Consider the following 22,893-nt stretch of genomic DNA (forward strand, 5'->3'; position numbering starts at 1 on the left):
GGGAAGTGAATAAAACCATATTTCTAATGTGTCTGCAATAAGTTGAAAAGACTAATATGAGATGGGTCTGTGTTAAACATTGTCTTTCCATGTCTGTGACAGAGGTCAGCAAGCTGCAGCCCACAGAACAAATCCAGGTGACTATTTGTAAATGAAGTATTATCAGAACACATAGTCATAGCTTTCACTCACATGCAGTCTGTGAAACAGCCTCAGACCTGAGGTGTCACTAGAGAAATTCGGGACCAGAACCTTAAATATTTGCTGTCTAACCCTTTATAGAAAAAGTTCCTGGCTTCTGATCTACACACTTGATATTTATCTGCAAATACTAAACAGGCTCCAAAAAGTTACATCTAAACGATAACTTCGTGTTTCAGAGGGTGCATGCAGTGGGGATGCATGTGTGTGTGTGTGCTGATTCTAAGGCTTGAACTCAGGGTCTATGCACTGTCTCTGACTTGTTTTGTTCATGGCTAGTCCTCTACCACTTGAGCCATAACTCCACCTCTGACTTTTTGCTGCTTACTTGGAGATAAGAGTCTCACAGACTTTCCTGCTCGGGCTAGCTTTAAACTGCAATTCTCAGATCTCAGCCTCCTGGGTGGATAAGATTACATTGGTTTCTTGAGTTCCCTGTAGATATTGGATATTAAGCTTTTTTGTGATGTATTTTTGCTAAATATCTTTTCCCAGCTCATTAGCTGTCTTTCTACATTAGTAGGTATGTCTTTGTCTGTGCAGAAACTTTATTTTTAGGTAGTCCCATTTGTGGAGTCTCTCTTCAATCTGTTGTGACCCTGGGACTCTGTTGGAGAAGTTTTTGCCTGTGCCTATGAGTTCCAGAGATAAATAACTTCTTAGTCATGTTTTTATAAAACACTGTCTTCCATGAAATGTTATAAATAAAAGGATACTTATGTGGGGTTTTGTTTTTTTTTTTTACTTTCTCAGAAAGAAATGAAATCAATGAGAAGAAACCTTTGAGAAGAAGAAGAAAAAGAGGTAAAAAAGAAGCAATTAAGAAACTTTTTTTTGCCAGTGCTGGGGCTTACACTGAGGGCCTGGCACTGTCCTTGGGCTTTCTTAAGACGAGAGCTCTACCCCTTGAGCCACAGCACCACGTCCTGCTTTTTCTGTGTATGTTGTACCCAGGAATCAAACCCAGGGCTTCATGTATGCTAGGAGGGCACTCTACAACTAAGCCACACTCCCAGCCCAATTAATAAACTTTTAATAACTAAACATCTCATTCTATACAACATGTGATGGTGGCAAATTATTTTTCTTGATTCATTTATGGAGCCAGTAACAAACAAGAGGCCCTTCATCAACACTGGCCAATTTCAATGTGACAGTTTGGTGATAACCTCCACTCCACTGGGATCCATCTGGGAAAACCACGTAGGCCTGTGCCTTCCTCCTTTGGGATGATAAAAGTAAAATAACCAGGCCGAGACCCATGCCCTAATTAATGGACCCACCTCTTCTTCCCGTAGAGAGCCACAGATGGCACTCCACTAAAAGGGCCCGTAGGTGGTCATGCAAGGCTCGCATTCTAATTCCTAATTCTTTGCTGGTCCCATCTAACCTCAGCTGGAAGGCAAGGCAGGAGCCTCTGAGGCAGCATAAGGCCTTGGGTGTTCCCCACTCCTCCTGCGAGTGGTGTGCACAAGTCCCTGAGCCCCACAAGAAAGCTTAGGTGAAGTAGTGAGAGCACAGAGAGACTCAGTAGGCTGAGATCTGAGGATCTGTTCACAGCCAGCCCGGGCACTAAAGACTGTGAGACTCTTATCTCCAGTTAACCACTAGAAAACCAGAAGTGGTGCTGAGTCTCAAGGGGTAGGGTGGTAGCCTTGAGAAGAAGAGCTCAGGGACAACACCCAGGCCCAGAGTCTAAGCCCCATGACCAACAACAACAACAAAAATGACATTAGGAGGAAGAAGGACGCTGTACCACCAAGCCGGGGCATTCACATTCTGCCACATGAGGCTTTGTATGGTGGGAATGGAGAGGATGTTCTCTCCTAGAATCTTAAAAGAAAGACTTTGAAATTTAACTGATTCATGGGGTAAGGAGGGGAGGGGAATTCCAATATATGAGTAGGTTCTCAAGCTAGGGAAAAAGAGTGAACCATCTTAAGATATGATGGAATGAAAAACACATTTCTTTCTACACAGGTCCAAGAATTCCCAGGGAAAATAGTGTGGATTTTTCCCCTCCTGAACTCGCTGTGACCTGTGGTGATGCTAAGGGAATTCTTTATAAGAATAAATTTAAGCAGAGTGAGTTGCATGATATTCTATGCCCTCAACTACAAAGTATTCTCATGTCAGGAGGGCGAGATACTATACTGGAAGAGGGCTGGCAAATGCAGCCAGGACATAAGTTGACATAACCAGCGTTTGCTAAAGTGAAAAGATGCAAAACAGAGTGAGCAATTGGAAAGGCTCTTGGGTTAAAGTCCAGAAGAAACTAAGAGCCAGCTTCTGAGCTGCCTTTCCCAGTGGAGTCACACAGGACTCCATCTTCCCAGCAACAAATTATGACAACATGACAAAGCTGGCTGGAGCCTCAGAGAAGGTCACATAGTCACCTTCTACCTAGCTCATGCCCCCCAAATCCAGGATTGGGTCCCTGGATGAAAGCAGGCATTATACTAACCACACTGCAGATATTGTACAAGAGCAGGCAGATGTGATGATCATGGCAGCTGCCACATGTCACCTGGAGTTAACAAGAGCCTGGAAAGCAGGGGAGAGAGTGTGCCTTCACCTGCCTCCCTCAGAAGGAAGGCTGGCTCCAGGCTAGAGTGCAGAGCAAGGAAGAGCTCTTCTAACGCAGCTCTTTTAATACAGCACAATGCTTTCAGATAGAAACCGTGGTGATAATGTAATGCCCAGGTCCCAGGATGACCACCAAGAGACCACCGAGAGTCAGATGTTCCGAAATGCAAAAGCAAGGCTTTATTCAGGTGGGCTAGCTCGGTCTTCCCCACGCAGCAGAGCTTAGGAGGAAGCCCTGAACAGCTTTTCTACAGGGCTTTTAAAGGCAAAGACTGCAGATTTACATCAACACAGCAATCAGCTACTGGAGTGAGATAAGGTAGGGGTTAGGGACAGTTCAGGGCAGTAGAGTCCTAATTAGCTGTCTGAGGGTAGTTTTATGGCTTTAGAAACCAAATGCCATCCCTTGAATTTACACGAGTTCTGGTTAACTTTAACACACACAGGTCAGTTCCTGGGACTTAATGGCACCACAATTCTGTTTCTTTATATTTATGTGCACTTTTGGGTCACTCACAGTTTACATAAACAACAAGATGGTGCTGCTTCAGAATGGAGGCGCTTTTTTTTAGCTCTTCAATAATTATTCTCCTTTTCACTGTGTGAAGGACCCAGGGTCCTCACTGTCCTGCCTTTCAGGCTAGGTATAAGGCCTCTGGGAGAGAAACACTTCTGCCAATCCCCGAAGGGCCCCAGACCCAAAATGGGAGAGGCCAGGGGCAGGTGTGTTCTCAGCGGGACTTGACAGCTGTGGTCTTTCAGGTATCTCCATGAAGAGTATAAGGAGTGAAGACGGAAGGTGGTTCACCCCCAGGGAGTTTGAAATTGAAGGGAAGTTCACAGCATCCAAGAACTGGAGGCTCAGTGTGCGTTGCCATGGGTGGCCTCTGAGAGAACTGATGAAGGTACTGTGCAGACAAGTAGCTTCCAGCCAGGATTTGGCCATCAAGATCCCCCCCGTCTAGAAAACCCTCATAAAAGGAAGATGTGGGGGGGGGGGTTTGGAACTGATATTGGGGCTTGAACTCCAGGCCTGAGAACCGTCCCTTAGCTCTTTTGTTCAAGGCTAGCAATCTACCCCTTGGAGATTATAGTCCCAAGAACTTTTCCTGCCTGGGCTGGCTTTGAACTGCAATCCACGAATCTCAGCTTCATGAGAAGCCAGGATTATAGACAAGAGCTAACAGCATCCAGTATATGTGGTATTTTAACATACCATTCAGACATTACCTTCACTGGTTTATACTATAGCTTAATTCTCTCTCTCTTTTTATTTTTTCTTTTTTATTTATTTTTTTGCCAGTCCTGGGCTTGAGCTCAGGGCCTGAGCACTGTCCTTGGACTTTCTCAAGGCTAGAGCTCTACCACTTGAGCCTCAGCACCACTTCCGGCTTTTTTCTATGTATGTGGCATCGAGGAATCAAACCCGGGTATTCGTGCATGTTAGGCAAGCACTCTGCCACTAGGCTAAACTCCTGGCCCTATTTTTTTAATTTTAATTTTTGACAATCATGAGCTTGAACTCAGAGCCTGGGTACTGTCCCTGAGCTCTTCAGCTCAAGGTTAGCATCTACCACTTTGAACCATAGCTCCACTTCTGATTTTCTAGGGATTAATTTGAGTTAAGTGTCTCATGACTTTTCTGCCTGGGCTGGCTTTGAACTACAATCCTCAGATCTTAACCTGAGTTGGTAGGATTACAGGCAACGGGCTTAGCTTAATTCTCTTAAGAGCATCAACTCATGTTCTTTTGAAGGCAGGGCAGTAAACTGTAATTGACTATGTTATTAATTAGCTGTGAGATTTGATCACAGGAGTAACTTAAATTGGAAGAGACCTTGAAACTTTGAGGGCTGGAGTTAAAAGTCGCACATGAAAATGACGTACCTGAAGGTCACTTTTTAGAATATATCCATGTGAGAAGTGCCTAGGTTATGGAATATTTTAACAAAATTGCTTTTGGCAAGCCACCTCAAGTTTAACCTTGGAAAAGAATATAGATAAATTGAATTGTTAAAAATGTGCTTCATGTCAACCTCCTGATCTGGAAAAAGCAGGGACATGTCTCTGCTGCCAAGGAACCTATTGCTTCTGCTTTGGGCCAAACAGCTCCTTCTGTAACCCATCCCACTTGACCTTTCATTGTCACACTTCACAATTACAAACCAAAGCCTTTGCTCTGTAAATATTTGTTGAGCTGCATCTAAAGCCAAGAGGAAGTGGAGTGTAAAGCATGAGCGCCCCCAGCCAGGGGTGAAGATTGCACCTTCATAATGGCCTGTGGTGCGTTGCTGCTCCAGCTGCTGGGTATAAGGAAGGGCGTGGATCATATCTCCTTCGTCAATTTATCATCAACTTCTTCTGTTTTGCAGAGAGGATTTCTACCAGACCCACCAAGAAAAAGGATACAGGTACCCATCTCCTAAGACCTCTATCTTCTCTATCTCACTATTAACTTTCCATCCCCCACAGCTTTGAGGCTTCTGAGTTTACAACAAAGGTACCAGAAAACATTATAATGGGAAAAAAGACAATCTCCTCCACAAAAGGTTTTGGAAAAATAATAATCCGTATGTAGAAGACTAAAACTAGATAGATCATTATCTCTTGCCCTAAAGATCAATTCAGAATGGATTAAAGATCCTAATTAAAGCCTGAAACTTTGAAACTACTCTAAGAGGACCCAGAGAAAAAAATACTTGAAGGAATATGTCACTCTGAGACTCTGCCAGAAAGAAAAGTCATCACCAGATGTGGTCCCTTAAACTTCCAGAACTGTAAATAAACCTCTTTTACTTTTAAGAAAAGTTACCCAGGGCTGGGAATGTGGCTTAGTAGTAGAGTGCTTAGCTAGCATGCATGAGGCCCTGGGTTCAGTTCCTTGGTACCACGTAATCAAAATATAAATGAAATTAATTTAAAAAAGAAAAGAACAGTTGCCCAACTTGGGTAATTTGTCTGTGAGTTCTTTTTTTCCTGCCAATCCTAGGCTTGGGCCCAGGGCCTGAGCACTGTTCTTGAACTTTCTCAAGGCTAGAGCTCTACCACTTGAGCCTCAGCACCACTTCCGGCTTTTTTTCTATGTATGTGGTACCAAGGAATTAAACCCCAGTCTTTGTGCATGCTAGGCAAGCACTCTACCACTAGGCCAAGCTCCCGGCCCTAACCTTGGGTAATTTGTAATTATGATGCAAAGCAGACTACTGTAGCTGCTGATATGCAAAAGCCCTTTCTTTTTTGTGTTTGTGTATGGCTTGAATTCAGGACCTGAGCACTGTCCCTGAGCTTTTTCACTCTCGGCAAGTCTCTATCATTTTGCGCCATAGCACCACTTCTGGCTTCTGGTGGTTCACTGGAGATAAGAGTCTCATGGATGTTCCTGTCCAGGCTAGCTTTGAAACACACGATCCTCAGATCTCAGCCTCCCGGGTAGCTAGGCTTCTAGCGTGAGCCACCAAAACCCTTTCCTTTGTGGAGAGGCCCTTTTGGTCTCTGCAGAGGGACTGTGGTCCAGGAAGATGAATTCCATGCTGGAATGTAATCTGAGCTGTTCTTGAGCCAGCATGAACTGTATGCACTCTATGCACTTGAGGGATGGTGGGAAGACAACTTATGCCTTCAGTGATCTCCCTAAAGCTGCACATGCATGAAGCTGGGGTAGCTGGGAGGTAGAACTTGCATTTCCCTGACAGAGGCGACCCTGGGTGTCTCTTACCATCCCAGGAGGTCACAGTCTTCACCAGTCTGGGGCTGTTCCACTGACTTCATAATGATAATTCCCTGGCCGGGTTCAGAAAAAAGACCTTGTTTGACCTATTTTTTAGGATCAAATATGTCTGTCTGGCCCCGGAGAGCCAGGGCTAACTCAGTCTGGACGCATTGGTCATCTCTCACACTGTGTTTTCTGTGAGATTCCAGTTCAGAGATGGGAGGGACCACGCCGGCTCTCACAGAGCCTGTGCCAGGGCTTCTGCCAAGCTCCTTGGTTTCTGGTGCTGCCAGTCTGTACAAATGGAATTTCTGCTATTGCCAGCATATCCATTTCTTGGTTAGACCTGCTGGTGATAGCCAGAGCGTTCCAGGATCTCAAGATGTAACCATCCGAGATGATCAGTGTGGCTTTTGTGGACTCTCATCTCCCGAGTGGCTCTGTGTGCCTCTGTTCATGCACTTTTCCAGGCAGTAAACAGCTAATGAGCCACTGTTAAGGGCCAACTTCACTGAGCAGTGGCCATAGAGTAGAGACAGAGACCTCAGGGCTTGGGTCCTGCTGTCTTCCTGGGAGAATAATGGATGCGGTGGGCTAGGAGATTCTCAACTACACAGAGTGGGTCAGGGTTGTGGTCTTCTCTTTGGCTGTTGTGTCTTGGATCACAGGGGATGGGTTTTCTCTGCTCTCTGTGCTCAGGGTTGGAGGTAAGGCCTAGAGGCAGACATTGTTCCAGATTGTTGGGGGCCAGGTTACTCTGGAGTATCCATAATCAATACAAGCTCTTGGACTTCCAGAGAGAGTAGAAAGATGCTTATCTGTAGAAAGAAGAGGTGCCCTGAGGACCTGGGCATGCTTCATCTTCAGACCTGTGTCCTGGGACACCTAATGGCCTCCAGAACTGGCTCCCATGGTCACTGGGGAGCTCTGGGGGTGAGTCCTTAGTCTGCCTCCCCATCATAGCGCCTCAAAGTTAGGTTATTTCCTAATTTAAAGAAAAATACCGATGGCTCCCCCTAGCCCCACCCAGGCACTGAGTACAAGGACAGGTGGAATTTTTCCAGCTCATCTGGGAGAAGAGAGCCAAATTTCTTCCACTCCATTAAGAAGGTTTCCTTACAACATGCCTTGAGCCTGGGACCCAGAGACTGGAACGTATATTGGGCCAAACTGCCACTAATACGTGATTTAATGTGATTTTATTCTTTAGTTAGACAAACAGGCTTAGAAAAGTAGATATGAGACCAAGTAACAGGAGGGCTGTGGCGTGAATCCTTGGAAGAAAGTCTCTGCAAAGCCAAGGGTGGTAACACATGCTGTAATCCCACTACTTGGGCAGCTGAACTCAATACTATCCTGGCCTATACTGAAATCCTGTTGTCAATCAACCAGTCACCCAACAAACAGACCAAACGAAAGGCCCCAGGAGTGTGTTGAAATGTGTGGTTAATGAAACATCACGTTATCAATCAACATTTTTCTCTTTCAGCAGAATGCATGGTCTTATAACCAAGCATTAATTGATCATTATGTAAGTACTGACGCCAGCCTGCACCCTCAGCGTACCCCAGGCCTTTCCCATGTGTCTTGCCTATGCCTTGGCTGCTTTTCCCTGGTGAAGGCTATTCTCAGTTGGAGAGTTTTGCTGCATGTGCTGAGCAGAAAAGACAGCAGTGTTGTCTAAGCCACGTGCATGTCCCTTCCAGAAGTGATTTTCCTGTGTTTCAGTAAAAATCTTCCCCTGTCTTCACCTCCCTCAAGGGTGGCTGAGACAGGGCAGCAATCTAGACCACTGGAGATGTAATTTGAAGTGGTAATGGGCAGGGCTGGTGGCAGAGGAGGGGCAGGGAGCACATTTGAGAGGAGAATGGCCTTTTACAGTGGGCAATGAACTACAAAGGGAACGCCCTGAAACGTGCTCCCGGTCACATGGTCGCGAGCAAGGTCAGGTGCAGACCTGCCCTTGATCCTGCGGGGAAATGCTTGCAGTGCAGGTGGGTCCTTCGTGGAGCCTCTGTGACCAGTCTCAAGGGAGCCATTGGAAGACCAGGCTGGTTAGGACAGAAACCATCACCACTTACTTAGCAAAGCTGCAACGGCTTGACTGATAGTTGGATGAGGTGCAGAGGTTCCGATCCCTCCAGCCCTGCTCATCCCCTGCGTCTTACATGGCTGCTTGCTTTGGGCTCTTCCAAAAATGAGGGATGGTTTCCTTCCCTAAGAAAAATCAAACCTTGATCCCTTTCGTGGCAGTGGGTATTTTAGGCAGGGTCAGTCTTCTGAACACCTGCAGGAGGCACCTCTTGCTGTTGTAAGGTAAGAAACAGAAAGCTACATTTTGAGAGGTAGAATCGGGAGTCTTTATAAGAAAACTGACAGCTGCAGGTGGACTTCTGTCTCCAAGAACTACAGCCCAGAACAGAGCTAGCACATAGCATTTAAAGGCAAAAACCACATGTTGGAGTGGAAACCAAACCTTAACAACCTTAGCAAAAGTGTTGTACTCAGGCAGAGCAAACTGGATGCGGATACTCATGTCTAACCAAAGTGTTATACATCAAACAAGCTAGATGAGGACCCAGTCATCTAAAGGAAGGGTGAGCTTCCTGGAGCCCAACAACTCATGATGTGTTTGCAAGCCGAAGAATTTCCTCTATAACTTTTAGAGGTCTGAGACAGTCCCCATCTTCCATAAGCTTCTATCAAGATGCCAGGATGGCATTACATAGATTTACTATCCTTCTGTCATCGCTATAGAACGCTATGCAGCTGGAAAGGTCCAGACGCCTAGGGAGCAGAAGTGGGAAAAGGTCATCACTTCCCCCATATTCCTAGCAATGGCACTGGCCTGTCACGATCTAGACACTGCTTTCCTAGCTGTGCTGGGGCAGGGCCCCTGCTGTGGTGAGAAGCTCTATCTCTGGGGTCTAGGTAGCTGAGATGACTGAGGTGGCCTCAGAAAGTTATTTCTCATAGCCAAACCCTTTGTGAAGATGAATGAACTATTCCAGCCAGGATGGCAACCTCGCCTCTGCCAAATTTGTATACACCCCACCTCTGGCTAAGGAGAAACACCTTGAGAGTGTGGGCTGTGTGGCCTAGCCTATGACAATGCATCACCTGGGCAGGGCTTCACCCCCCAAGATCCTAATGATGCTGCCTGAGAAAGAGGGTGCTTTTGAAGCTCCCCTGATGGTTGGGTGTCTGCAGACCATTGCTGCTCCATCTGTAGTGCCCGTCAGATCCCTCTACAGGGCTTGATAGGCTGTGGCTGTCTGGGCCTCTTCCTAGGCCCTTGATTCAGCACAGAAGGGGTGGAGCCAAAAGATGTGCATTTCTATCAGGCCTTGTGCTAATGCTGATGCTGCTGGCCCAGAGTCCCCTGCTTTCGACACAGAGGTGTCATCAGATGACTGCGCATCACAGTCGTCAGCGAATGCTCACAACATGCCAACACTCCAGACCCAACTGAGAGAAACAATGATTCTGACAGAATGCTTAGCACAGCACCAACAAAGAGGATACATTATAAGAAACCTGACAAATGTATTACTCAGCTGGGAAAATCTGACCCAAGAATACGGTGTCTTATCTGGTTGTGTATGTGTATATTTAAATCAACTCATCAGAGGGTAATTTATTGAGAATTTAATATGCTAGAATAAACTGAATCCTATAGTTTTGGTCACAAGCCTCTTATGAGTTGAGAAACTGGTCTGTAGAGGAGAATTTGGACTGTGTCCCTGGCAGTACTTCTGGGGTAGAAGGACCATGAATATAAATATCTAAATGGGTGCCACAGAGGGTTATGGCTTTTTGGCCATGGGGAAGGTCCTCTATGGCTCAGAAAGCTTGGAGCTTGGCATGGGAGTCGGGGAGGTACTATCTCTACTGTCCAGGAGATGTGATCATGCCAATGACGAGAGTTTGAAGACCAAAGTTCTACTCTTACTTTCTGGGCCTAAAAATGAACTGATAAAACAATCTGAAAAAAAAAAAAAAAAGGGAAGATGAAGGGACCGGAGACATTGACAGACAATGCGTTTCTGGCTCAGCGCCATTATCCAGATTTCATCTCATTTAGTGAAGATAAAAATCTGGTAGTATTTGCCTGCAACTCTTATGGGGTGACACACACATTAAACAATAGGATTTGGAAGCCACGGTAAGAATGAGTGAAGGAAGAAGTCCACAGGTGGAAAGGGGTAATCATGTTTCTTCTATCTTCTTTTGGGCTAGTGAAAAAGAGTAAGCATCATCTTTTGGGGTGCTAACTTATGTAACAATATTATATGGACTTCTATCCTCTATAAACATGTGCAAGAGAGGTCCATCTCCTCTCTTGCAGTCTTCCGAGCAAAAAGAGAACAATTGGGGTGGGGATAGGGAAACATCTCATCCAGTGGGTGGTGGCTCTGTACCTAGGTAAATGCCCTGTCTGCATCATGGGCCAGAAGGAGCCATTCACATGCCATAGGATGGTCCTAGAACTGATTCACATAGTGGAGAGTGACAGCAGTCTCTTCCCAGTGCGGGGGCTTGGGACTTTGATGGCTGGAGAGGTGACAGGAGGCATTGTTCCGCCTCTTCCTTCTACAAACTATACTTCTTGCCGTGGCACTCACACTCACGCGTGCGTGTGTGTTCTCTTTCTCCTAACAATCTGCCTATTTCTTCTCATTCTCCACTTTGAATGGGGGGAAGTGGGGTTCCTTGGGGCTCTGTTTTACATCCTTAGCTCATTTGACTTTCTTCGGCACCACAGCGCTCTATATTACTCCAGCCTTGTGCACCTGTATCCTGTCATTTTTCTTCATTGTTGTATCTGCTCTGGGTCACAATCACTGCTTGCAGAAAGAAAAGGTCTCTGGTGTCACATAAAGTTGCTATTCCCTGAACCTTATAACCAAAATGTCTTCTAAAACTCTTCCCTCAAATCTTCCCTCACTGTTGTTCCTTACGGTTTTGAGGAGAGAGACTTGCAGGCATGACTTTAATACATGCCCAGGCCCCATGTTCAAGAATTCTCCAGTCTCATTGGCGTCCCTAACATCTACATCATTTCCACTTCCAGCTGAAAAAGCAAGTGCACAGGAAGTGCCCCGGCAAGGGGGGCAGAGGCTTGCTGTGAGAGCTGCGCCTCCTTTTCCAGAACCACAGAGCATCTCAGCAAGTAAGTGTTTCTGTGTCCTCCAGCTGTGACATATTTCATCTACTTACACAGTCAGTGTGACAACCGCCTTTCTGTGTGCAAGCCCACACACACCATCTAAAACCCCTAAGGTGCACGTGGAGAACACCAGATGTTTCTGCAAACAGCAGGACCCTCTGACCCCAGATTTCTCACACTTCTAGACCTTCGAGTCTCACGCATGGAGATGGCGAGGCATTCACTGCCACAGGAAAAGCAAGGACATTGCAAAACACTTCTCTAAAGGAAGATTCTGAATTGTGTGTGTGTGTGTGTGTGAGAGAGAGAGAGAGAGATCGAAAGAGAGAGAGAGAGATTTTTCTGGGGCTTAAACTCAGGGCTGGACACTGTTCCCTGAACCTTTTTTTGCAAGGCTAGCACTCTACCACTTGAATCATACCCCCCTTTCATATTTTTGGTGGTTCATTGGAGATACATGTCTATGGGGAGTACCAATAGGGTAGTTATTTAAAAAGACAAGTTAAAGCCCAACAAAAATAAGTACCCGGAAATGGGAACAACCAAGAGGGGGGGAGGGGGGGCCAGGGGGAGAGGTGGAGAAGAGGGAGGGGAAGCTGGGAGAATGCGGCACAGATTCATTTTCTAAACCACAGAATGGAAAAATGTAAGAGATCGGGTGGGTTGCAGGGCGGTGAAGATGTTGAGGCGATGGCACAGATCAAGATGCCTTTGTACATATAAACTTCTTCATCAAAACATGAAAGAAATACCCTAAAATTAAGTAGGGGAAGGGCGGGGTGGGAAAGGTGGGCGAAAACGCTGAACGCGGTGGCATGAATCAAGATGCGCTGTGTTCATAAACGGCTCTGGTGAATAGCAACCAAAAGATCATAAAAAAATATTCCCCAAATGCTTTTTTAAAAAGTCTCAAGCCGGGTCTATTAGCTCATGCCTGTAATCCTCACTGTCAGGAGGCTGAGATCTGAGGTTCGCAGGTCAAAGCCAGCCCAGGCAGGAAAGGCTGTGAGACTCTTATCTCCAGTGAACCACCAGAAAGCCGGAAGTGGTGCTGTGGCTCAAAGTGCTAGCACACTAGCCTGGAGCTGAAGAGCTCAGGGACAGCGCCCAGGCCCAGAGTTCAAGCCCCATAACCAACAAAAATAAAGTTTCAAGGATTTTCCTGCCCAAGCTAGTTTGTAACCATGATCCCAAATCTCAGCCTCCTAAATAGTTAGGATTATAGGCATGAGCCACCAGCACCCAGCAATCTTGATTTTTGTCATATGTACTGGTTCTCTAATGTGTATCAAAAAGGTAGCAAGGAGCCCTGAAGGATGGAAGTGAAGAAAAATGAAAGATAGTAGTAATTTGCGTGAGATATTTCTGTACACCCATGTTATTACAAATTATATGTCTGTATTGTGTTTAAAAATCAAATAATGAGGGTCCGGGAGTTTGGCCTAGTGGTAGAGTGATTGTCTAGCATGCACAAAGACCCGGGTTCAATTCCTCGGTACCACATACATAGAAAAAAGCTGGAAGTGGTGCTGAGGCTCAAGTGGTAGAGCTCTAGCCTTGAGAAAGTCCAAGGACAGTGCTCAGGCCCTGAGCTCAAGCCCAGGACTGGCAAAAAAAAAAAAAATCAAACAATGACAACTTTTTAAATCAAATTCAGCTAATTGTGGTGGTATATACCCATAATCTTGGGTGGAAAGCAAAGGCAGGAGAATAGAAAATTCAAGGCCACATTGGGTTACATAGTGAGAGAATGAGACCTTGTCTCAAAAAATATCCCCACTAAACTGATAAATTTATCATCAATAACTAGGTTGCAATATAAGGGTTGAATTGTTTCCCTAATCTAAAAATCCAAAACCCCCCAAAATTGAAATCTTTTTGAGCACCAGCATGATCCACAACTGGAAAATTCTACACACGAACCTTGTTTCATGCATAAAATATTATTCAGTGTTGCATAAAACTGCCTTCAGGGGGCCTGGAGTTTGGCCTATTGGTAAGAGTGCTTGCCTAGCATACATGAAGACCCGGCTTTCATTCCTCAGTACCACACATATAGAAAAAGGCTGGAAATGGTACTGTGGCTCTAGTGGTTGAGCGCTAGCCTTGAGAAAGCCCAAGGACAGTGCTCAGGCCCTGAATTCAAGGTCCAGTACTGGCAAAAAAAAAAATGCCTTCAGGCTGTCTGTGTAAGATGTACATCAACATAACTGGATTTGTGCTCGCGTTTTGATCCTGTTTCCAAGGTTTTTCATTCTGCATTAGAAAATGCTGCAAAATCTGAAAAAGGTATCTGAAATCCAAAACACACAGGTCCTAGGCATTTCAGATCAAGGTTTCAACTGCAGAACTATTTTTTGCTTCTCTATCCAATAAAGAGAAAAAAACTATCAAGGAACAAAAATTCTTTCCTGGCCTAACTAACTCTTACTTGTTCTTTGTTACAGTCTAAATGAGGCTGTGAGCTATCAGAAACATGGGGTGTCTAGCTTAATTGAACAATCATTGACACTTTTTAACCTTGCCTTTCCAGGACAAGTTCAGCAAGCTGGGACATACAGTAAAGGACCAACTTGAGAATTTCAAAACTACCCTTGCAATCCAGGAGATAAGCAAGAGCAGTTCATCAGTTTGAGCCCACACATTTGCTAGCATAACTCAGTTCCATTTTCCCCTGGGGACCATCTAGCAGTTAAGGGAAAAAATGGTCTAATACTTACTGTCCTGCAAACAAAATGTCACATTTCTTTTCCAAAGTTTTTTCATTGTTGTGCCTATTCATTTATTTTTGTAAATAAAAGTTAAAATTGTCTAATCAGCTTCTCTTATTGAATAACTTTATAATTAGTAATAGCCAATTTTCTATAAAAGTTATATTATGTCCTTTGGTTTATTTAATTATTCTTCAGCTCTGTTTCCCCTTCCCCTCCCAACACATGATCTTATTTCTTTTATCCACTCTACCACTCATAGGTAGAGTGTGTGTGTGTTTTGGGGCTCGAACTCAGGGCCAGGGTGCTGTCCCAGAGCTTTTTTGCTCAAGGCTAGTGTTCTACCATTTAGGCCACAGCTCCACTTCTGGCTATTTAAAAACTTTTAGTAGTTAATTAGAGATAAAGAGTTTCAGGGATTTTCCTTCCTGGCCTGGCTTGAACCACAATCCTCAGATCTCAGCCTCCTGAGTAGCCATGATTATAGGGGTAAAACACCGGTGTCAGGCCAAAGTCATCTCCTCTAATCACTGTATAGCAACATAAGTCTGTATTCTCAGTAGAATGGAATAAGAAGACAATCTCATGACAAAACTAAAAACTACTTTGGGTCAGGCACTAATGGCTCATGCATATAATTCTATCTACTCAAGAGGCTGAGATCTGAGAATTGCAGTTTGAAGCCAGCTCAGGCAAGTCTGTAAGATTCTATCTAATTACCACCCCCCCAAAAAAAACCTCTGAAAGTGGAGCTGTGGCTCAAGTGGCAGAGCACTACCCTTGAGCAACAAAGCCCAGGGACAAGGCCCAGGCCCTGAGTTCAAGCTCCCAGGGCTCACACACACACACACACACACACACACACACACACCCTCAGCATTTCACAATATCATCTTCATCTGTTGAAATCACGTGATCTTAATGCTGTTCCAGCCACTGATCCCAGAGACCATGAACACCTCACTCATGTTGGAGGTCTCTGCTTCACTTGGCTGTTAGAATAGTTTGGGATGTTGGAGTGCCATACAGGAATCAAGACATCAGCTGGAAAGGTATTCTGCAAGGTAAAGTTTACTTCTGTAGAAGGGTCCACCATCTTCCAAAGATCTAGCAGGCTGGTGAAACACAGAGAAGGCAGGCTGCTCCCTTTTTAGACCTGTTCCTAGACGGGATTTCAGAGAAAGCAGTTAACACTGTTGGTTGTGCGGAGTAGTGAGAGTTGGCTAATCTGACAGGCTAAGTCAAAGGAAATGGAGAGTTGTGTAAAAGCCTTCTAGAAGTCAAAGGAACAGCATGAGGAAGGAGAAAAGAAGTCTGGGAAGGAGCACAGTTGGGGCTGGAAGGGTCCTCAGAGAAGGCACGTAAGTTTTCTATTAGGGAACAGAAAGAGAAAAATGGGCCAGATGCTGGTGGCTCACGCCTCCAAGTCTAGCTGCTCAAGAGGCTGAGATGTGAGGATTGTGGTTCAAAGCTAGCCGAGGCAGAAAAGTCCATGAAACTCTTGTCTCCAGTTAGCTACCAAAACAAAACAAAACCAAACTGGAAGTGGAGCTGAGGCTCAAGGCACTAGCCTTGAGCGAAAAAACTCAGGGACAGCACCCAGGTCCTGCGTTCAAGCCCCAGGACCAGCACCAAGAGAGGGAGGGGTGGGTGTATGGAAAGGAAGGATGTGTTTTGCTTCCCTCATGCATGAAAGAGAGTTATCCATAATTCATCGCCCCCATCTCGTAATTGTTGTAAGGTTAAAGTGGCATTCCTTTCTTTGCAAAGTTCTTTGGTAAATGTTCAGAAAAACAAGGCGAAAATGTGTCCTGTCATTCATGAGGGGGGAGAAAGAGATGCGGAGAACGTCAGCTGCCGAAGCACGAGTCCCAGCCATACGTGTGTCAAAACAGTACCCTCCTTGGAAGGAACAGTGCTCCCTCACACTCAGAGGAAACTTGTCGAAAGTCGCATGTTTCTTCTGCCTCTTTTCTTGCCAGTGTCTATGAGACTTATCTCCAATGAACCACTCAAAAACTGGACACACAGCTGTGGCTCAGAGTAGTAGAGCGCTAGCCTTGACCACACAAGCTCAAGCACTCAGACGCTGACTTCAAGCCCCAAAATAAACAAAAACTCTGTCATCAATCTGGTTAAATGGCAGTGTATGTATATGTGAGACCCCTTTAATAATTAACATGCATAAATATTCAGCAAAAAGGAAAGAAATATGTGGGAGGTGAAACGTATTTGCCTAGGGTGTAAGAGGGTGAAGGAAAATGGACATGATCAAACTCTTTACACACAGAAAGAATGACGCTGCTCCATTTGTAAGGAAATGGAAAAATATGAAAAAGCAAACCAAGCTAGGTCCCACAAAACTATAGGTGTCATGGTTTCCCTCATTTCTAATAACTAGAATATGCTATGATATTTTAGCAGGATATCACCGTAGAACTTAGTGCATAAGACCACATAAAATGAAGTGTATCAATGAACTCCAAAAATTAGAAATAAAAGGTTCTTATTATGTCCTCTATACCGTTATTCCTACTTTTTCTTTGTCTTCGTTTTCTGTACCGTCTGTCTTATATATGTGATCTATGAAAGGGAAAGGGAATCACAGAAACGGCAGGACAGAGATGAACTAATGCAGCAATGACCCTCACTAGATACCGTGCTGGAAATGAACTTTACAACTGGGAGGGGGGGGGGAAATGTGGGGAAATGAGGGAGGGGTAACAGTGTTTAAATGGAAATGTACCCATTACCTTACCTATGTAACTGTAACCCCCCGTTCATCACCTTTACAATAAATCTTAAAAATAAAATTTTTGAAAAGTGAAGGAAGTGGCGCTGTGGTTCAAGGGGTAGGGCGGTAGCCTTGAGCTGAAGAGCTCCGGGACAGCACCCAGGCCCAGAGTTTAAGTCCCACAACCGACAAAGAAAAACAAACAGTGAAAAAATTCTTTACATACATGGGTGCAAATGGAATGCTTGCTCACACTGGTTTAAGACAGATGGGGCAGGAGGAAGGCCAGGATGGAGGGGTGACTGAACACCGTGTCAAGTTTATGATCAAAGCTCCCCATGTCCAACTACTCATTCTGATAATGGTTTTCTTTGTCTTTTTTCTTTTTGCCAGTCCTGGGGCTTGAAATCAGGGCATGGGCACCGTTCTTGGACACTTTTTGCTCAAAGCGCCACTTGAGCCACAGTGCTACTTCTGGCTTTTGCTGTGTATGTGGTACCAAGGAATGAAACCCGGGTCTTCATGCATGCTAGGCAAGCACTCCACCACTAGGCCAAACTCCCAGTCATAATAATGATTTCAGTCTTTCTGAATCTCCAGTGATAATATTATGTATCAAGCAATCAAAATTCATGTAGCTTTTTTTTTTACCAGTCCTGGGCCTTGAACTCAGGGCCTGGGAACTGTCCTTGGGCTTTCTCAAAGCTAGAACTCTACCACCTGAGCCATAGCACCACTACTGGCATTTTTCTATGTATGTGGTAGTGAGGAATCAAACCCGGGTCTTTGTGCATGCTGGGCAAACACTCTACCACTAGGCCCAAAATTCACTTAATTTTTTAGCTAGCTATAAATGATAGGTTGGTTGGAGTGGAAATTGACACCAGAATTAAAGACTTTACTATGAACAACTATGTGGGATCTTTCACTTTTTTTTTAACCTTTCAGTAGTTTTACAAAGAAATTTCAATTCAACCTGTCAGTTTATGAGTAAGATGCATCTTGGTCAATGTCACCGCATCCACCGCTCAATGTCACCGCATCCACCGCTTCCCCGCTTTGTCCCAGCCCCACCCATCCACACCAGTCACCTGCTTCCATTTTCTGTGTCATTTCTTTCTGACACCAAGTCTGTCCTGTCTTTTCCAACAACAAATACCATCCCAGCACCGGTGAATTCTCAAATGTTCTAACACCAGTTAGAAAACTTCACTGTGAAACTCACTGAGTCCAGACAGCAATCCTAACAAGTGTGGGACTCACCCTCACAACAGTGCCGCCACAACAGACGCCAGCTACAAATAGGTGACACTGTCCGTACTTGGCTAGCTCATTGATCAAAGCTGAAGTATGCGCTGTGAGCTGGTGGCTCTCGCCTGTAATCCTAGCTACTCAAAAAGCTGAGATCTGAGGATCAGGGTTTAAAGTCGGTCCAGACAGGAAAGCATAGGAGACTCTTGTCTCCAATTAACCAGCACGAAGCCAGAAGTAGAGCTCTGGCTCAAGTAATAGAGCACCAGCCTTGGGCACAGAAGCTCAGGTACAACACTTCGGCCCTGAGTTCAAGCTCCATGACTGGTACAAGGATAGATAGACAGACAGACAATGCATGAATGAAAAAGATATAAGACTTGGAGGAGGCACAGAACGGAGAAGTGTGGAGTCGTCAGTCCATTGTTAACCGTCACAGCCCAGCCGAAGCCACTGGCTGCATCAGACAAAACCACCGTGGAAACTTGGGAGTTTCCAGACACAGAATTCCATGGCACCTGCGGTCTGAAGCTTACCAAGTCTGCCTGTACGATAGACACTGGCTGCCAACAGGTGACAGAAACCTGTGGCGCTGCTAACTCCAGGTTTAATGATAAAGCATACAGCTCAGGAACAGCCAAATGGAAGAAGGAAGATACACTGTGGGTAAGGTGTTTCTTTAGGGCCCAACATGCCAATATAATGACCAACTGGGGAGCCCTGGAACCCCAGTATTTATAGGTTTTGTATTGACTGTTTGTCGTGCAGGTATGATTGACTGAACGATTGCCCACTGGCCATTAGCCACTGTGCTGAACCCCATGAAGGCTCAGCTCAGGAAACCGCACTCCACTTTCGTGCACTGAAAACACCTGAAGGGCAGCAAATCAGGAGAGGCTTTGTCTGAAAGCTCGCTTGGGCTTAAAGAGATGCCCTGAAAGAAACCCAGCCACATTGCAAGAGAGGCAGCTATTCAGCTCAGGCTCAGGTGATGCTGCCACAAACCCATCTCTCCTGTAAGGCCCCTCCCTCCAGCTTTCCCAGATCACTTGATCTCCCCTTAGCTGCCTACACCCCTGCCCCTCTCCTCTAACAAGAAGAAACATGGGTGCCTAGCTCTCACTTTTTTCCATTTTTTCCCATAGGGAAAAAAGTGAATTTATCTGTCTGATACCCCATTTTTTTTCATATATTTATTATTGTAATTAATAGAAGGGTTACATGATATTTGCCAGATAGTACCCCATTCTTTTGTAGCTTCAATTATGGAATCTTCAGAAGATAGAGAAAAGGCCTCACCTGCCCCCTCCCCCTGTATCCACCCCCCCTCCCTGCACCTCCTTCCTCCCATCTTCTGCCCCTGGTGTGCTCCACATCTCCCCAAATCAGCAACTTGATGTCCATCCAGGAATCCTTGAGCCTTCTGCATGGTGTCAGTTCGAGTCCACAGGAAGCATTTAGAGCAGAATGAAAGTAAGGACTTCGTCAGGCACCAGTGGCTCAAACCTGTAATCCTAGATATTCATGAGGCTGAGATCTGAGAATCATGGTTCAAAGCTAGTCCCCATGTGACGTATCTTCAATTAACTACTCAAAAACTGAAAATGGAGCTGTGCCTCAAAGTGGTAGAGCAGTACCCTTCAGCAAAAGAACTCAGGGACCACACCCAGGGCCTGAGTTCAAACCCCACAATTAACAGAAAGGAAAAAAGAAGAGAGGGAGGGAGGGAGGGAAGGACGGAAGGAAGGAAGGAAGGAAGGAAGGAAGGAAGGAAGGAAGGAAGGAAGGAAGGAGAAAGAGAAGAAAGACCTTCAATCTGGGATTGAGGCAGTTTTTTTGTTGTTGGTGGTTTTTTTTGTTTTGTTTTTTGCCAGCCCTGGTCTTGAGCTCAGGGCCTGAACACTGTCCTTGGACTTTCTCAAGGCTAGAGCTCTACCACTTGAGCCTCAACACCACTTCCAGCTTTTTTTCTATATATGTGGTACCGAGGAATCGAACTTGGGTATTCGTGCATGCTAGGCAAGCACTCTAACACTAGGCCAAACTCCCGGCCCCGAGCAGTTTTTAAATTCTAGTGTTAGTGGGGGGGGAGGGAAACCGGTACCAAGAAAGGGTATCAATGTATGTGAATTAATGCACCTTCTATCTGGCAAATATCATGTAACCCTTTTACTAATTACAATAAAAAAAGTAAAAAAAAATTCTAGTGTTAGCAAGTGAAATTGCTTGCAATTTGCATTCCACTGGCATCTTGTCTTCCCCAGAATTTCAGCACCCCTTCTGTTCTCTCCAAACTCTCCATCAAATCTCCCCTGCCCTCTGGTGGCAATATCCTGTTATTGCAGGTCTCCATTCAAGTGCATCTAGAAAACCCTTGAGCTCAGGTATGTCGCAGGAAGGCAATTTCATACAGTATTTTCAGTGTGTCTGGGGGTGGGGGCCGCAATCCATCACATGAAGTCGGAAGTGTGGGGTCTTCCATTTGTGGGGTCATGCTCACAATATCAGATTTTGGATTTTCAGATTAGGGTCTCAGCTCCTCTCATAATTCATCTAGCTGTCCATCCTGGTGGGGGAGGGGTGGAGGGGGGGAGCACCACTCTGTCCTCCTCAATGGGAGTGGAATAGCCAGGTCACGTGTCCCTGAATTAACAGCCTAGACAGAGAAGACTTTGTTCACACTAGGTGAAAAGAGCTGTGGCTTTTGAGTATTAACAGAAAACCCATTTCCATTATCCTGTGTCCCTAGATCCTTCCTTGCACTTAGGAGTCCCTTAAAGGCCATGTACCTCTGCCACTCTAGATGGTTCCCTAGGTCACAATGAGCTGAAGTGAGGGGCTCCCACCACAGACAGACTCAGATTTCTGGGGTCCCACAGATGAGCCAGGGGAAGCCCTGGAGTTGCCAAAACGGGAGGTGGCACTGGGTACTGCCTGGCCAGCCTTCGGTAGGGCACACAGCCGGTTGGCTCCTACTCCTTTGTCTAACGGGGTCCCCGCTGATGGTGCCTTCTTAGGGGTGCCTCAGAGGCAGTTTGGCAGGAAAGTGTGGTCATGACCACAGAAAACAGCTGTATTCTAAGGGGAGAGGGGAGGGGAGGCCTGGAGTTACCCCAGTGTCTTCAGCCTTATGAAGAGAGAAGTGACCCCCTTACTCAGAGCTTTAGAGCTTTTAGAATTCTAAAAGTTTAAAATCCCAGGTAATGGAGAAATCTTATATTTCTTCCCCTGTCCAAATATTAAAAACAAGTTATGAATCTTGACTGTTTCACGGGACAGGTACTGTGGCCTTCCTCTTCATTTTCAGCCCTTTTAAGGAACATTAGCTGTGAGATACAATGTTCCATTTTCATTCTCCCTGCAATGTCAAGGGTTTTATCTTCCTCTCCCTGGGAGAGGCTCCTCTTGTGCATCTGCCCAAAGAAATTTGTGGAAAGTAAAAAGATGCATCCATCTTACGATTCCCAGCAAACTATCCAACAACTCCATGCTAATATTAGTGATTGTATTCGCCTCATTAATGATGAGGCCTTAAACATGCTAAAACTTGTACAGGGAATCTAGGTGACTAACACTGTATCATCAACCAAGTCAAAGAAAGTCTGGAGTGACTTTTCTAGTCTATGCAGCAGTGGAGGATAGCCTAATATGTAATAAACTACCTGAGGGCATCTTTTATTCCAGATAATAATAATAATACATTTATTTGCATTGCTAAGGATAGAAATCATTTTCACAAAGTTCAGATAAGCGCAGTGTGTCTGTGTGTGTCTGTGTGTCTGTGTCTGTGTATCCGTGTGTGTCTGTGTGCTGGTACTGAGGCTTGAAATCAGCTCCACTTTTAGCTTTTCTGGTGGTTAATTGGAGATAAGATTTTCCTGCCTGGGCTGGCTTTGAATCTTGATCTTCAGATCTCAGCCTTCTGGGTAGCTAGAAGTACATGTGTGAACTTACATGTGCCTGGCAAATAAGAACCTTTTGTTATTGGGGTTTTGTTTGTTTGTCACAAGTTTAGCAGTACCTCTTGGGCTTATAAAACACCCTTATCAACAAAAAATTCAATCAGAGCTGCATAGGAATACATACTCATTAATCTCTTTAATTTTTCCAACAATGTATAAAATAAAGTATGTAAATTAGATGTATAAAGGAACTGGCACAGTGTCCTTTCCAGCTTTCTCACCTCTGGAAATATGATTAATATAAATGCCAGCATTCATTTATAAATTCTGAGGGCCTGGTTGATTTCCCTTCATAATACAAGTTTTTGCCCGGGTATGTTTGTCCTCAAGGCAGACCCATCTGAAGTTCCTGAAAACCAGGCTGACATCCTGGAGAATTTGGCATAATAATAGCATAAAACAAACCTCAGCCTGGGAGCCAGAAGTTTGGCCTAGTGGTAGAGTGCTTGCCTAGCATGCACGAAGACCCAGGTTCAATTCCCTCCTATCACATACATAGAAAAAAGCTTGAAATGATGCTGTGGCTCAAGTGGTAGAGCTCTAGGCTTTGAGAAAAGTCCGAGGACAGT

The 22,893-nt window shown here is 45.2% G+C and overlaps 1 protein-coding gene across 1 annotated transcript in view; it reads left to right on the forward strand.

Moving 5' to 3' along the window:
- The window catches only part of LOC150048892 (nuclear autoantigen Sp-100-like), a 49,752-nt gene extending 35,293 nt beyond the window's left edge, over nucleotides 1-14,459 (forward strand). Inside the window, exons 16-22 of the mRNA XM_090354337.1 lie at nucleotides 955-1,005; nucleotides 2,182-2,286; nucleotides 3,550-3,692; nucleotides 5,160-5,198; nucleotides 7,986-8,027; nucleotides 11,571-11,669; nucleotides 14,200-14,459. Of these exons, the coding sequence (XP_090210463.1) occupies nucleotides 955-1,005; nucleotides 2,182-2,286; nucleotides 3,550-3,692; nucleotides 5,160-5,198; nucleotides 7,986-8,027; nucleotides 11,571-11,627 (437 nt within the window). The 3' untranslated portion in view covers nucleotides 11,628-11,669; nucleotides 14,200-14,459. The remainder of the gene's footprint in view (nucleotides 1-954; nucleotides 1,006-2,181; nucleotides 2,287-3,549; nucleotides 3,693-5,159; nucleotides 5,199-7,985; nucleotides 8,028-11,570; nucleotides 11,670-14,199) is intronic.
- Nucleotides 14,460-22,893: the final 8,434 nt, after the last annotated feature.

The sequence above is a fragment of the Megascapheus bottae genome, chromosome 21 (assembly GCF_031878675.1).
Source record: "Megascapheus bottae isolate mThoBot1 chromosome 21, mThoBot2.hap1, whole genome shotgun sequence".
Classification (NCBI taxonomy): Eukaryota; Metazoa; Chordata; class Mammalia; order Rodentia; family Geomyidae; genus Megascapheus; species Megascapheus bottae.